This window comes from Taeniopygia guttata, chromosome 4 (assembly GCF_048771995.1).
Source record: "Taeniopygia guttata chromosome 4, bTaeGut7.mat, whole genome shotgun sequence".
Classification (NCBI taxonomy): domain Eukaryota; kingdom Metazoa; phylum Chordata; class Aves; order Passeriformes; family Estrildidae; genus Taeniopygia; species Taeniopygia guttata.
In genome coordinates, this window is record NC_133028.1 from 29238441 (window position 1) to 29254036 (window position 15596).

At 38.0% G+C, this 15596-nt stretch overlaps 1 protein-coding gene across 3 annotated transcripts; it reads left to right on the top strand.

Moving 5' to 3' along the window:
* Positions 1-13851, top strand: VPS37A (VPS37A subunit of ESCRT-I). 3 transcript variants are annotated; one of them, XM_030271166.4, is made up of 12 exons: positions 1-243; positions 3608-3682; positions 4661-4775; positions 5525-5625; positions 6495-6711; positions 7696-7766; positions 9855-9982; positions 10070-10128; positions 10221-10289; positions 11987-12130; positions 12850-12939; positions 13127-13851. In XM_030271166.4, the coding sequence occupies exons 1-11, from the start codon at positions 119-121 to the stop codon at positions 12928-12930; spliced, it is 1185 nt and encodes a 394-aa protein (XP_030127026.4). In that variant the 5' UTR covers positions 1-118; the 3' UTR covers positions 12931-12939; positions 13127-13851. The 3 variants fall into 3 exon arrangements, with proteins under 3 accessions (XP_030127026.4, XP_030127025.4, XP_072784331.1); XM_030271165.4 differs by having other exon boundaries at positions 12850-12930; XM_072928230.1 differs by having other exon boundaries at positions 196-214; positions 12850-12930.
* The last annotated feature ends 1745 nt before the right edge of the window (positions 13852-15596 follow it).

Here is a 15596-nt window from a genome sequence, read left to right on the forward strand (position 1 = left end):
GGGGCGGGGCAGGGGCGGTGGCGGGGCCGCCGTCGCGCGCAGGCGCGCGCGGGCGCTCGGTTGGGTGCGCGCGGTGCCGCGGGTGCCCTCGCGCCCCTCCGGTGCCGCCGCGCGCGCGATGAACTGGCTGTTCCCGCTCGCCAAGGGCGGCGCCGCCCCCGCCTCCGCCGCGCCGCCCGCGCGCACCGGCCTCCAGCAGCAGCGGCAGCGCCAGGTCGAGTCCCTGCGCGCCGCGCACGCCTCGTGAGTGCCCGCGGCGGGCGCGGGGGCGGGAGGGCCGCGCCGTGTCGCCCGTCCCGGGGCCGCAGTGGGGCCGCGCCGAGTCGGTAGCTGTCGTGTCTCGCTGTGCGCGGACACGGGGACCCGGCTGCGCCCCGTCCCCTCCCCGTGAGGCCTGGCTGGGTCCTGGCGGCCGTGCGGGTAAACAGGGCCCCCGAGCCGGCGGCGCCGCAGCCCGGGCCGGCCCAGCCCCGCGCTGTCCCGGGCCGAAGGGTCCCGCCGGGCTCCTGCCGTGCCGCGGGTTCCCCGCTGGAGGACAGTGCGATGTGGGACCCCGGCGGCTGGCAGGAAGAATTTGGGAACTAAAAGTGCAGTTGGCTGTCGGGGAGGCGTCCCCGCTGGCTTAGATGTGGCCTGGCCGGCTGATCGGGCGCGCAGGTCGCCCTGCCCGGTTTCACCTGCCATTGACCAGAAAACCTGCTAATGGGTTGTGATGTTTTCAAAAAGACGCGACTACGTCTTGGGATAAAACCTCTCTGGAAGCTGCTTGTAGTAGTGTAGTTGACTAAAAGTTGAGACTAAAGCGTCGAGCACCAAGGAGTTGTGTGGCACAGCGGCCTGCCAGCAGTGGCACAGTGGCATAGCAGCCGTACTGGCTTTACAAACTATTTTTCCTAGTGTTCAGTGCTACCTGCTAAAAACTGGCTGCTCCTTAAAAACTAGGTTTTTTTCAGATGGTCCGAAGAGGCTAGTTGTGTTTACTCCTATTCAACAAACACTTTTTAAAGCAGAACAGTGTATCCTGAGGTACTCTCTCTTGGCAGTGTGCTGCCTTGTTTTGCCTAGTCTTTTAAAACCCCCCACGTTTTAAAATTTCATACATTTGAAGTTATAGTTACAGTAAACTAAGCATTCTACTGACAAACAACTTCCCAGGATTTCTGTAGAACTGAAATAGTAGCTGCCTCCAAAATAATTCAGAAAAAGGACGGAGAATGTTCCCTGTCACATCAGACTGACACTAGGAGTGGAAGAGATACTAAATGCATTTCCAAGTTTATTAACTGCAGATAGTTTGCATCCCTAATATTTTGAATTATCACACAGGAAACATAAATATGATAGTATTCTAAGTATTGTTGCTTGAATAAACTTAAGTCTGTTCAGAGCCAATTTCACAGATATTTTGGAGACAGTTCACTTTTCTAAGGAGCTGTTCCTCTGGGCATATAGGAGCTTAGTTAACTTAAATTTTTTGTTGGTCTGCCCTTACTTGGCCTTTTGTTTATACCCACTTTTTAAAAATCTGTCAGCAAGATGAGCTCATGCTGAATTAAGTTCCCAAAAAGGAGATAATTTTTTGTCAGTCGGTTTGCTGAAATGGCTTGCTACTGTTTGCGCAGGCAGCAGCTCAAGCATAGGCAGAGGGGTAATGGATGCTGTAGCCAGGAATTGAGGTGAAGGGTAGGGACATGGTAGCTGCCCAAATGTCATTCCTTTGAGTATTGTTGTTGCTCTTCACCAAAATGCTCAAAATTCTTGGTATGGTGTAGTTAACTAAGTCAAGTTTGATTTGTGTTGTCTTAGGTCGTAAAAGCTCAGGTATATGTGATATTGATTTCAGTAAAGCAGCTAGCTTTCCTATACACAATCCCTCACAAGTTAGGAGTTTGCATTTTAAAAAGAGTTTTCTTATATTTGCTGTTGTTCTCGACAAAGATAAGAATGTATCTGGTGTACTCATACCCACCTGGGGAAGCAACAACTAAGGTTATTAGTTCAAGGTTTTTCCTAAGCAGGGTTATAACCATTTGAAGAGTTCAATGAGATTCTGGCTTTCTTGTTCCTCACTCCCTGTCCTCATCTTTCTCCCCAGTTTCCACATGACTGGAGTGTAATTATATACCCTTCTCAAAAGGATTTTGCAACAGGCTAATGAGAAGTGTGACAGATGATTACAGGGCAGGAATGTGTGTGAGAGATTCCAGGGAGAATCCTTCAGTTAAAAATGAGAAGGTGCACTGTGTGGTGTAACACAGCAGAACCCATGATTTGAATTATCCTGTGCTGAAGATACTTGATATTTTCTTCAAACAGCATTTTGTGATCCATGTGATCTCACAGGGAAAGAGCAAATACTGAGTTGTCTATGAGAGGAATAAGATCAGGCTGCAGAAAGCAAGATTCATAGCTGAGTTAATGTCTTACTCCCATTTGTTCCCCAAGCTCTTGAAGACTTAGTTTTGAAGTCTTAAATTCTATGCCCCAGTAGTGCTTTGGAAGGACAGAAAATACTCCCAGTGCTACTCTTAACACACATTTGCAGGTAATGTGTTTTGGGTTTCTTGAGAAAGGATTTATATGAAGTGTACCTGGCAGTGGATGGAGGAGCATTTCTGAAGTTGGATCAAAAGTTTGGAACACCCATCTGCCATTATTTGCCATTGGAGCTGTGTTCCTTCCCCTGTATAAGGGATCCTTAGGCTACAGAGTATTATTAACCAGGTGCAAGCAGGAAAAATACATGGTAAAGCAATCAGTCTGCTTATACAGTTTGTTTTGATTCTTTATAAGATCAAGCTAATTTTCTGCTTTTCTGTCTTTTACTCTCAGCTTAGATATTGTCTAGAAATTCTGCTTCTGAGCTAAGACTTCATCTCCACCTCCTCCACATGCTCTGGGGTGCTCACTTTCAAAACAGTCTTGGTGTGCATAGAAATTGTATAATGCTTTGAGTATTGTAATCAACTTCCTATTAATGTAACTATTTTCAAGATTTTTTCCCTCTGTAATTTACCTGTTGCAGGAAAAACAAATTTGGATTTGACCTTAGTAGATTTTGTAAGGCTCATTGGTGCTTTTAGGAGGGCCTAGGTCTTGAATGTCACTGGAGCTTTACATTGATGAAAGTAGCTCTCTAATCTAATAAATGTTCTACATATTGATCTGAATGCAGTGTTGCAGAGCAATACTTAGTTGTGAACTTGATATAATGCCTTGGCAAAGTAAATGTTTAACCAAATAAAATTCAGTATATTAAAGAAACACTGAAGTGTTGTCTTAAAATAAGCCAGTAAGGAGAGAAAGATAAGTTGAGATTGTTGTCAGAAGTGTGAATAATGTGGTTTCTTCTAGTATAGTTCCTTTGCTTGTGACCATGTATGATCTACTATGTGACCATGTTTAATCTACTATTTTTTTGCTTTAATCTTAATATTCAATATAGCATACTGAAGACTAGTAACTTAATCTAGCATTTTCAATTTTGTTCTTACAGGGCTTTTCAAAACTAAACTGAGTACAAATGTCTGAGGTCATGCTTGTTTCTTTTAGACTTTTAGCCTTTATATTGACCATGAAATGGATGCTATCAATTTTTCTTTGACAGCATTGCAGAAATACAGAAAGATGTGGAATATCGACTGCCATTCACTGTAAACAACTTGACAATTAATATTAACATGTAAGTAGAGTGAGCTGTGTCTGTGCACATCTTGAAAATTAAAATTATTTAAAAAAACCAAAAATGGTAATAGAATGTAAGTGGCTCCTAGCTTATAATTAATTTCAGGAACTACAACCTGGATTTGTATTAGTGCTTATAGTGATCTGAGTGGAATTGGCTCTGTACAAGATACAGATGTTTAGCTGAGAGCAAAATCATATTTTACTGTTCTCAGTTCCTACGATAGCTGTGTGATTTTTAGTTGAAGGTAACTAGAGGAAAATGCTTGAGGGTTTCTGATAACTTTGATTCCCTACCACTGAGAAGAAACTTGATTGGTAATTTCTTAGTCTGCTGTAACTCCATACTCTTACCCTGGTGAGGCTTCTGGATCATAACTCAAGTGATTTATTGTAATACTTTCTGTGAATTTACTTTGGGCGGGCACTTTTGCACTGGTAAATGTTGATAGTATTCTGTTCACAAGTTTTATATTACTTTGTCCTGCAGAGTTGGCCTAATACTCTTACAGACTACACTGCATTGTATTTGTAGGAATAACATTCGTATTTGAGAATGTTCTTGTTATGCTGCAGCTTCTTTGTGGTCCATTAGTTGGTCAGAGCATGTGCTAATAACACCAAGGCTGCAGGTTCAGTGCCTGTATGGGCCATGCACTTATGAGCTGGACTCGGTGATCCTTGTGGGTCCCTTCCAACCCAGAATATTCTGTGATAATGGCTCCCTTGTTTTACTACAATTTTGCCCAGTAAATGCTCTCTCCAATTTTGTAGAAGTCTGGTATTCCAATGTGTTGGACTATTAATTTTGTAACTGAATAATCCTTTTGTATGCTTCATTCATTGTGTACTTCTCCATAACATTTCTCTTAGAAAATTATGTTTATGTAATTAATTTTTCTATGCATAAGAAGCCTTCTTATGCAGACTTTATCATGGGGTGTCACTGTAGTAATAATTATTCTTGTATTTGCAGTTTGCTTCCACCTCAATTTCCTCAGGAAAAACCAGTCATCAGTGTTTTCCCACCTGTGAGACATCATTTAATGGACAAGCAGGGAGTATATGTGACCGGTCCATTAATAAGTAATGTATGTATAATTTGTATAATATAATGTATATATATATGTATATATAATATATATGTATAATTTGCAGCTAATATTCTTTTACTGATGCCATTTTTGACTTGAATATTGCATGTATCTAAAACTGTTCTAAGTTATGAAGGCTTAGAAAATTACTATCACATTTTTTTTGTTATTGTTAATTACACAGGTCTTCCAATTACATTCCAGTGTATTTCAAATAAAGGAGAGGGATGCTTTAAGACAGTTTTGTAACATAATTCTTTCTAGCCTAATCCTATTAGAATGGCGTCAAGGTTTTAGCTCGAATATTCAGGATTTTAATAGGCTGGTCTTTTTGTCAACAAGATTGTCCTCTTTTCTTTTTGAGTGGATGGAGGTTCTGACTCTTTTAGAGTGTAGTTAGTGCCTTTGTACTCAGATATTTTAATTTTTAAAAATTCTTCTGTTGTTTGCACAAATGTAGCTTGGTAACTAACGTAGGGTTTTTTGGTTGTTCAATAGAAATGTGGTACTTCATTGACTCTCCACTGATAATGGAATATACAAAAGACATTGTTTCTGTTCAATTCTGGGTTACTTTATCACTTTATTTGGAGCTTATGTATACACAGTTTGGATTAGCTAGTGTGTCTGAAATAGCTTTTCAGCACTGTCATGTGGGTGTAATAAACAATCAAATTCAGCATATTTTGGAACTCTTGGATTTCAGACATAATTTTTCTTCTTGTTTTGTTTTGTGTTTTTCCCAGTTTACAATGCATTCAGATCTTGGAAAAATCATTCAGAGTTTACTGGATGAGTTTTGGAAGAATCCTCCAGTTCTAGCTCCTAGCTCAACTTCATTTCCATAGTAAGTTATCTAAACATAATAAATGTCTATTAATTTTTAAAAAAGAGACTAAACCACTTGCAGGGGGGCAGGGACAGGACTAATGTAATGGATATACTGGAAGAATTAGATTCCCTGTCTTGCACAATTTCATGTGCATGGTGGATGAACTGGTTGTTTTTAGAAGACACACTAGATTTCATTGGAGTTACTGCATCAACATGCCTGATGTAATTTTATATCCATCTTCTTGAAAAGAAATTTTTACATTATCAGATAAAATCTGAAATTTGCTTTATATCATGATCTGAGCAGTTGTGTTTTTTCATATTCTGTTCATAATCTCCCAGGCCTAGGGCAGTTCCTCTTGCACCATGTGCAGCAGAAATTGTGTGATTTAAAGAATTGTATTAAATCCAAATTGTATCAGTACAACTGTGGTTCTCATGGCTGACAGTGATACTAAGTTTATATGCGGCTGCAGTTGTAAATTAAAAAAAAAAATCATTCATGTTATTTAGAAGTAATTATGTGTGTGTTGCTCAAGCTATTAAATGCTATACCATAAACAAGAACTAATGTATGACACAGATGTTTTTCTCACAACTTTAGGCTGGAAACAATTTAAAATTATGATGTCAGAAATTTTTGAGAAGTAGTTTTCTCCTACAAGAATTTAGATTAATGGAGTTCTATACTATATTGCAGTGTTAGACAGAAAGGCTTATTGCGTTGGAAGTAACTGAGAACAGAAAATGCAAAGTTTATGGCCGCTTGAAAATTCATTCTTTTGTCTTATGACAAATATGATCTGGTAATTATAATTCAAATGACAAGAGATATGCTGTAAGCAGTTGGTTGCTCATGGTTGTGGTTTTGTTTGTTTGTAGCCTTTTCAACAAACCAGCTGGAATGCCTCCTTTTGCTCCTCAGGGGTTTCCATTTCTCCCTCCATATCCACCTCAAGAAACAAACAGAACAATGGCACCCATGCCCATTTCTGAATCTGTTTCTTCAAGCTACACTACAGACAAGCCTGCTGCTCCCTCCTATGGTTTGATTGCTGATCTGCCCCTGCCTGTTCCCACAGCAGAAGCAGTGCTTCAGGTCGGTGTGCTGCGTTTTGCTGCTTAAGCTGTCAGACACTGGATATGAGTTCCTTTAGGGGCACACAGGGCATTGCTGTAAAACTCAAGGAAGCACTTGAGTGAGTGCACTTCATTGTTTTGCTGGTGCTAGGGAAACAAAACTGTCATTCTGGCTTTGATAAAGAATTTTTTAGAACTTGAAGTCAGAGCAACAAGTTTGTCTGAGTTTCAATGAAACTAGTCTTATGCTAAGGGTCTTTGATTATAGGGGGCATTGTTTTGGAGCTTCACTCCCCCATAGGGCAACTGTAGCCGTATCTCCAACCACAGTAAACGTTTTTTTCTTGCTTTCTTTCCTGCTCAGAACCTATTACATAAGGGCATGTTCAGTCTCAAGTCTTTATATGTAGTGCTTTATCTTGTATGTTTATACTTAAGCTCCCTATTGCTGATGAACTCTGGAAGGAATTTTATTTTTAATAAAACTTTTTATCTCAATGTTTAGTCTTGAATCAAATCATGTCTATAGAAACAAGTTTTCTTAGGCTTGGAAAGCACTTTTGTGGCTTTATGGAATTTAAATTTTCTACAACTGTTTTTTCCTTATCTAGTACATTTCTTTTCTGAAGGATTATAGCTCTAAAAACCACATGAAAGAGTCATGTCTCTCTCAAATGTCATTCACCTTCTCTGTTCTCACTTCGTGAGTTTTACTATTCCTGTGTATTTCCTCAGTCATTCAACTGCTTTCAAATGAAGCACATGGCAAAATAGAATTATTTTCCTCAAAAAGTGACTCATCTTTTATGACATGTCACCCCAAACATCTTCAAGGATTTAGTTGCATTACTTGAGTTATTTTCTGTTCAGAGACTAGTGCTACTGCTTCTTACTGCTTTTCCTGCTCCTCTTGTTGGAAAATACTCATCTTCAGTTCATGATTAATCAGGTTAAATAAACTGCACTTCAGAAATCTACTAAGCATTTCTAAATTTTGGTTCAGGTTGGCCAAAATGGATTTACATACAAGATGCCTGATGTTCCTGATACGTTTCCAGAACTCTCAGAACTAAGGTAAATTTTCAGAAAGTAGCTGAGCTTTCTATAGTTATTAAATAACACTGTCCTACTGGCCTGTATCTGATTTTTGTCAGAAGTCTGTATGCATCACTGAAAGGGTTTTGTAGAAATTACAATTAGGGGAACTACCACATACCAAAGTATTGGAGTCAGAAAATAACCCTGCTTTATATTCAAATGTACTGCTTCTTTAGGGTTTTGTCAGCAGGAGCAGTACTTGATTCAACACCAGGAAAAGGAGTATTTATTTTTACTTTTTCTTACTATCAGTGTTTTGCTCTTTTCTGAGGCCTTGCAAGGGACTTAATTTCTAGTAATTCAATAAGCATGACTTTTGAAGGAGGAAATGGGACAGCTTGAGGCTGGTTCAAAAATTACATTATCCTAAAGTCCAAAGGACTGTAGTGCAAGGTGAATGGGGAATTGTTTTGTGCGCAGTTCAGCATGTTCAGGGGAGGCTGGGTTAGACAAATCCACGTGGTAAATGGTAAATGTGTCTGCTGTCCCAGTTCTAATCACTGCTGTATCTAAATACTTTATACATATGCTACACAAATATTTTCATCTGTTTGTCATTATTCAAACAAACTGTATTAGTTACTACTCTTGTTCAGATCTAATGAGACAGTTTCCTAGATCAGTTATATGAGGTAGAATAAGTTAAATATCGCTATAAACTCCTTCAGATCTCATATCTTTCTGGTGGTGTCATAGTTAAGCAATTTTGAAAACTCTGTCCTTTCAATTGGGGTGGCTTTTCCTTTGATACTTCCCAAAGAGCCTGTTTAGTTTAGCTGACTTAGCTTTTAAGTTCTGACAGTGTCCTTATCACGTAACAACAAATTAAGATTTTTGCAGGGAAGTGTAATTTGTTAAAACATTCTAATCAAGCCTGGTCTTTCAAGAGGACTGGATTAAAATTCCATTATTCTTCTGTTGGATGTTTAATTGAATGAGAGTGGTATTGCAGCTGGTCTGAATAGTTTTGTTTTGTATAGGTGGTATGGTTTTGGTAAGGGGGGTTTTTTGAGTGGCCTTTGTGAGAAAGGGTCAGGAGCTGCGCTTGTGCCAGGCACAGCTGGTTTAGCAGCAGACCCACTGCAGGATTACTGAGTCTATTAGTGAAGCACTGCTTCTGAAAATATTTTAGAGCAGAGGCAGTGAGGATTGAGGGGAGGAATGGAAAAATGTGATAATCCTGCAAACACCAAGGTCAGGAAGAAGGGGGAAGAAGGAGTTGCTCCAAGTACCAGAGCAGTTACTTTTCCACAGCCCGCAGAAGTTTTGGAAAAGACCACAGTAGAACAGATATTTTAAAATGTATCGTGTAGCTGAGAGGTCTATGCTGGAGCAGCACTGCAGTCCAGGAAGGACCCAATATTGGAGCAGGCAGACACACTTGAAAGAAACTGCAGCAAGGTATTACCCAGACCGGAGTAGTCTCTCCTGCCCTGAACTGATTGTAGTCTGTGGAGCAGGGGTAAAGTGTGAGAAGAAAGGAGAAGCAGAGATGAACTGTTAGGGCCTGACTGCTACACTTGCAGTTCCCCCTTTGCCCCAAGGAGAGGGCGACAGAGGGAGGTAGTGTTAAGCATGAAGGAATGAAGTTGAGCCTGAGGAAAAATGGAGCAAAGTGATTCAGCTTGCTTACCATCCAATTTTTACTGTAATTGACAATAAATTCACTTAAATTTCTCTGATTGTGTTTTGTGTGTGATTGTGACTGGTAAGTGACTTCACTGTTTTTATATCAACCCCTCAGATTTTCCTCCTTAGCCTGTTGAGGAGGGGGACTGAGAGAGCAGCTGAGTGGGCATCTGGTAGCTCAACACAGTCAACCCACTATAGTAGCATTATGGGAAGTAAGGCTTGAAATGGGAGATATTTTTTAACATGCTGCTTTTTAAATTCAATGCTGCATGTAGTAGAGCCCACAATCCAGGAGAAAGGATCAAATTAAGTTGTGGTCAAGTGTCATGTATTTGTAAAGTCCCAAAAAATGCCTCAAACTTTGGTAGAAATGAATTACTTTACATGTGGTGTTTTCAGATTTAAATGTACTTTCTTTCTGTTTGAGTACAGTATATCACAGCTGACCAGTATGAATGAGCAAGAGGAAGTCTTGCTGGAACAGTTTGTGACTCTTCCACAGCTGAAGCAAGTCATTACTGATAGAGATGAATTAGTGAAAAGCATTGAAGAGCTGGCAAGTAAGCTGTCAAAATGTCAACATGTATAGCTTTGTTTGTGAGCTAAATCCTTTAAAAAAAAGTAGTAATGGTGATTTTATTTTTCAGAAAAAAACTTGTTGCTGGAGCCTAGTCTTGAGGCAAAAAGACAGACGGTGTTAGATAAAGTAAGTTAACAATAAAATCATCTTCAGAAATATGGGTGGTAATATCTGGGCTTTTTTCAAGGTGATAATGTTCATTTTCTTCTTCCTTCTAGTATGAGCAACTCACGCAAATGAAGGCAGCCTTTGAGAAAAAGATGCAAAGACAGCATGAACTTAGTGAGGTATAATTCCTCCTGGCATCCTTTAAGAATACTTCGCTAAATCTGAAGTTTTGATTTGTATCTTTAACCATTAAGAATATTCTTTTGGTTAAACTTGTTTAATATTAAATAGATTAAGTATTTCATAAAATATGAAAAAAATTGGGATGATGTACCAAAATGTTAAAAGCAAAATTATGGGTTTTCTCATTGGGTTTTTATTTTTTACTGCTACAACAGAAGCAAAGCTGGAAGAAAAGAGTGATGTACATCTAAAGCTGTTTAGGACAATCCCAGTCCAAACCAGTTTTAAGAATAGAATAATTTTTAAAGAAGGCTTGTTCAATTAATGGTACCCATTTAACATAATGAGCTTGTAAAACTGTACCAGATGAAAGTGCTCAATAATTCAGGAACTTAAATTCTGCAATTCACTTCAGGCAATATGCTCTATTGCAAAAACCCAACCAAAAAGTTTCATGATGGCAAACGGAATGATTTCATAGGTGATCTAAATGTATTAGAGGTTTACTCACTTGAAAATCAGGATAGTCTGACTTCTAATGCCTCCTTTGACTTTAAAGTGGGCAGAGATAGTTGACATGGATAAACCACCTATTTTTGCAAGAAACCACTTAAGAACAGGACATAATATCTCTCTGCTGTAGTCCCTTTTCTTTTTTCTAAATTAGATTTGCTGATTCAATTTAATGATGGGTAGGAGGCTGAGAGTTGAGGAGTAGCAGTTGAATTTTTCTGCTTTTTTTCCATATATGCTATATCTTCATGTATGTGATGTTTGCTGTGCACTACATGGTATTTCCTGCTCTCTTTTCTTCAAATTACCAAACAAGTATTTTTACTTGTATTTTGAGTAAATTTTAGTCATATTTTATTAGAGCGAACTCTGTATTTTGTACAAGATTAATTTTAACAGGAAATTTTTGATTACGTTAAGGTTTTAAAGCACATAAGTAAAATGTATAGGGTAGATCATCATGGGGTAGATGAAGGTTTGGCCAAGCATCTAAAATCTATAATTACCTTAATTTTGTAGTTCTGGCTCTGTACAGACTCCTGCTGGATGTGAATCATATCCTGATTAACTGCCCAGATACATTTGAGAAAAAATAATGAAATTGTATGCAATAAACTGAAGTGAGGTTTGAGGTTTATAAGAACAGAAAAATGAGTATACTGATTCAGATTAGCAACCCATCTACTTCTTAAATAGGTGCTTTTTCCTTTCCTCTCTTCTTTTTCCTCCACAATTATTTCAAGGGTCTTTAAAAACTGTACAGTAAGTGCTTTTTTACCTTTTTATACTTCTCAGGTTCACAACTGATTTTCAAAAGTAGACCCTATTTATTGAAGACACTTGAAATGTTAGTTCTACTCAGAAATCATGCACTTGAGAACTTGTCAGATTTGCAAGCTGGATGCTTTCTACATTGTAGGGTAAAAGTTGAAAAACTTTATTCATTGATGTGAATGATTGTGTATCAAGACCTAAACTAGCAACACTTCTTACATTGAAACCTTTCTAGTTTAACAAGCTGTGCTGTAACTTGGAGATGGAACTTCATTTGGTTACTTAGGCTTTTATATAATAATAGTGCTCTATCCATATATTCCATATTTATATAGTCATTTATCTTCTTGGAAATGTAAGTTTTAACAGACGGGTTAATGTTACATTGGGCTTTTTATTTTCTTAGAGTTGCAGTCCAAGTGCTCTGCAGGCCAGACTTAAAGTAGCTGCTCATGAAGCTGAAGAGGAGTCTGATACTATTGCAGAAGACTTCTTGGAAGGCAAAACAGAGATAGATGACTTTCTTAGTAGTTTCATGGAAAAGAGAACGGTATGTAATATACAAGTAATTCTAGCCCAAGACATGTATAACACACAGTGAATAAATTTAGGACTTCTTTTTTTAAGAGTTTGAGCAGTCCTGTGATACAGAACAGTGCTGTAGTGAGCTTTGACAGAAGAAAGAATATCCTTAAATGGCTTCAGTTTATTTAGATTATAATCTGCAGTCCAAAGGCACATACTTTTAAGATGGGAATGCAAGCAAAGGTCACTTGCATTAGACCATATTCATGTGCTGTTGCAGATATTTTTGTGCCAATTTCTTCTGTCTTGTATAGATATAGGGAAAGATAGCCACATAGTAAATTTCAGATTTGGAAGGTTGACATAAACTGACATGTTGCATTAAGCAACCTTAATGTTTAATTTATTACACTTCTTAATCAAATTCTGTTGATGGCTATCATCAAATAAGTAACTGAGGTTCAAAAACCACCATTCTTGCTCATGCTGTGATAAAAGTAACTTACCAAGTAGTGTACCTTTCTTTAAAGGAGCCAAATAAATGCATTTTTTAACATTGGAAACAATCCTCTTATAAACAATTTTGAATAGAATAATGTTATCTGTATAGATAATTTTTCAACCCAAATATTGGAAGGGAGGTAGGTCAGGTGGGGTAAAATAGCTAAATCATTAAGGAGAAACTGCAGTATGCATTATAATAAACTGCATTTTGAATTCAGTCTTGTATGTCTTGCTTTATAGCTCTGCCACTGCAGACGAGCCAAAGAGGAAAAACTTCAACAGGCAATAGCAATGCACAGCCAATTTCATGCTCCGCTATAGGTAAACTTGGTTAGTTAAACAATTTACCTTATTGTTACACACCTGGTAACTGCTAATGGATTTCTTACAGTGTTTAATGTTCTAATAACACTCTTTCTGTGGAAATCAAGTATGTTCTGCATCTGTTTTTAGTTTTATTTAAAATATAACTTCTGGAGAAATTAAAATATCTAATTATGGAAATTTATCTTTACAGACTTCCAGCAAGCTACACCTGCCAAGAGAACGAATGAAAACCCCAATAAAGCACACTTTTTAATAACTATTATTTGCAAATAAGCATTTCATCTTATCTGGTTGTATTTATAGAAGAGATTGTATAAAGAGTTGGGATGGTTTTTGTACAAATTAGAATGTCTCTTTATATTCTCATTGTACTCAAGAATCCTTCTATTGCAATCTTTGCATTAATTTCTTGTATTTATTGTTGATAGTTACAATATTTAAGTTCCCTGCTGCTATACACCATTGTTCAGAGATTAAATAGCTAAACATGTAATTTTGACTAGCTTTTTACATTTTTATAAAAACATAATTCATATCTTTTGTATTTTGAATTTTAACCATAGATTTGGCTTAATCTGTGGAAGACTTCAAGTGTTGATAGGACTTGGGAAACTAAAAATGTTCTTAATGGAGATTGCCAGTGTATTCACAAGCTGTCTTTTCTTGAAGCTAAAATATTCAAGAACAAGTTTTTTTACTTCTAAGTAATAATAGAAAACTAAGTATAGCTTGTATTGTGTTTTGGATAAGTAGATTGGGGATTAAGCAAAGGATGTGTTGAAAAAATTATATTGGAATCAAAATAGAATAAATGATATCTGCATAGATTTGGTATGTTGCTTAGTAGCACTGATGCACTGATTTCAAGAGTGGTTTGGTACCTACCACTAATTAAACATAATTTTCATCTCACAATTTCATTTTCTTTTTTTTTTTCCATAAAGGAATAATAAGCAAGTCACCTTTCTGTTTCTGTTTTATGCAATATAAATATGTTCATCATTTGAGGAACTTAGAAACACTTTACAAAATCTAGTTCTGAAGTTCTTCGGAAAAGAGTTATTTTTCATACTTTTAAGAAACAAATTTGGAGTTGCATAGTGTCGTATGGTAAGGCAAGTGATCGAATTTGAAAGTGAAACTCAATTCTGTGCTTTAATCGTTGCCTCTGGTAAGCTGACAGTTTGGGATGGGGGTGTATCTGGTGAGAATGGATAGGACCAAATGCTGTGTTCTGTAGGAGAAAAATACAGATCCTAAATACAAGCATGTATTTTCTCTCTTGCTTTTGTGAGAAGATAGGTTCTTTTTCTTAACCTTCTCAATGCATTAGGTTTTCACGGAGACAGTCAAAGAGGAAGGAGGAGGACTAGAAGGAATGGTGCAGTTTTGAGAGTTGTAAATAGGATAAAGTGCTGATTAAGTAATGTATCAAAAATCCCTGCTTCTTTCTTGTCAGGAAGCAGTCTGGAGATAAACCTATTAGCCAAGATTCTACCTTTGTGTTACCTAGATAGGATTACAGAAGATGGCAGGTTCAAATCTCAGGCTACAGTCCAAGCATGTTCTTTTTTATATTACTGATCTTCAGTCCTAAACTTTATATTCTTCCAGCAAAATGTGATATTTCTTTTAAATGGAGAAAAGTGAGTAAGGAAAATCATGTAAGTGCAAGAAGTCTATTCCACAGGCTAGTGGAACAGCCCTACCATTCATTACACTTGTCCTAAGCTGTTGCTTCTCAGGGTGAGTAAACTATTCACTGGCATTTTACAGGACTTATTTTAAAGCTGGTCCAAATTCTGAGATTAGATGTCCCAAGAAAATAGATCTGTGGTCCAAATTAAAGATACTTCGGTGTCTGAAAAAAAATCAGCACTTTATAAGTGGAATGCTTAAGCAATAATTTTAGAGTATCTTATTTCAAAAAATGTGCTGCTTGTATATTGACATAGCACTCCTGTTAATGTGCTAACTAAAGCCTTAGATTATGTAAACATCCAAGCGGTTCTGAACTTGTGTCTATGAGTGGTGTGATTTCTGAAGCTCTGGAGAAGAGTTAGATGTAAGTCATCACTGTAACCTTCTTGACAAAAGGTTATTTTTGTGCTGAGTTGTTGCTTCTGATCTCTTTCTGAGGATCTAATTAACACACAGGACTACACACAATTCTGTGCAGAACTGGTTTTTTTTGTTGTTGTTTCTTGTGAACAGAGAAAAGGCATGGATGAACAGACATCTGATGTTCTTGCTGTTTTGGGCTAATACCTTCTTTATACATTTTATAACAGGATGGGAGAAGAGGCTTCTGTTCTCATCTGCCAGGTGTTATGGTGCTCTGCTCTCACTGAACACTTTAGCCAGGTCACCTTCAGGGGATTTGCCAGTACGAGTTCTGAACACTTCAGCTTTTCCTCTTATGTTACTTTAGTGAGCAAATTTTCAAATTGGGAACTTCTCCATGCAGTCTTTCTGATGGTAGTGGAGTAGAATCTACAAGAAAATGTCACTGTTCAATGCAAGTTCAGTGTTTGTTGTTCAGGGATTTCAAAGTTAAGTTTTCTTCTCCCTTTCTATTCTCTCATGGCATTGTTACTATTATTTGGATTTTTTCCCTCCTTTCTAGCCCCTTCTGCAGTCACAAACCCATCCTCTAGAAA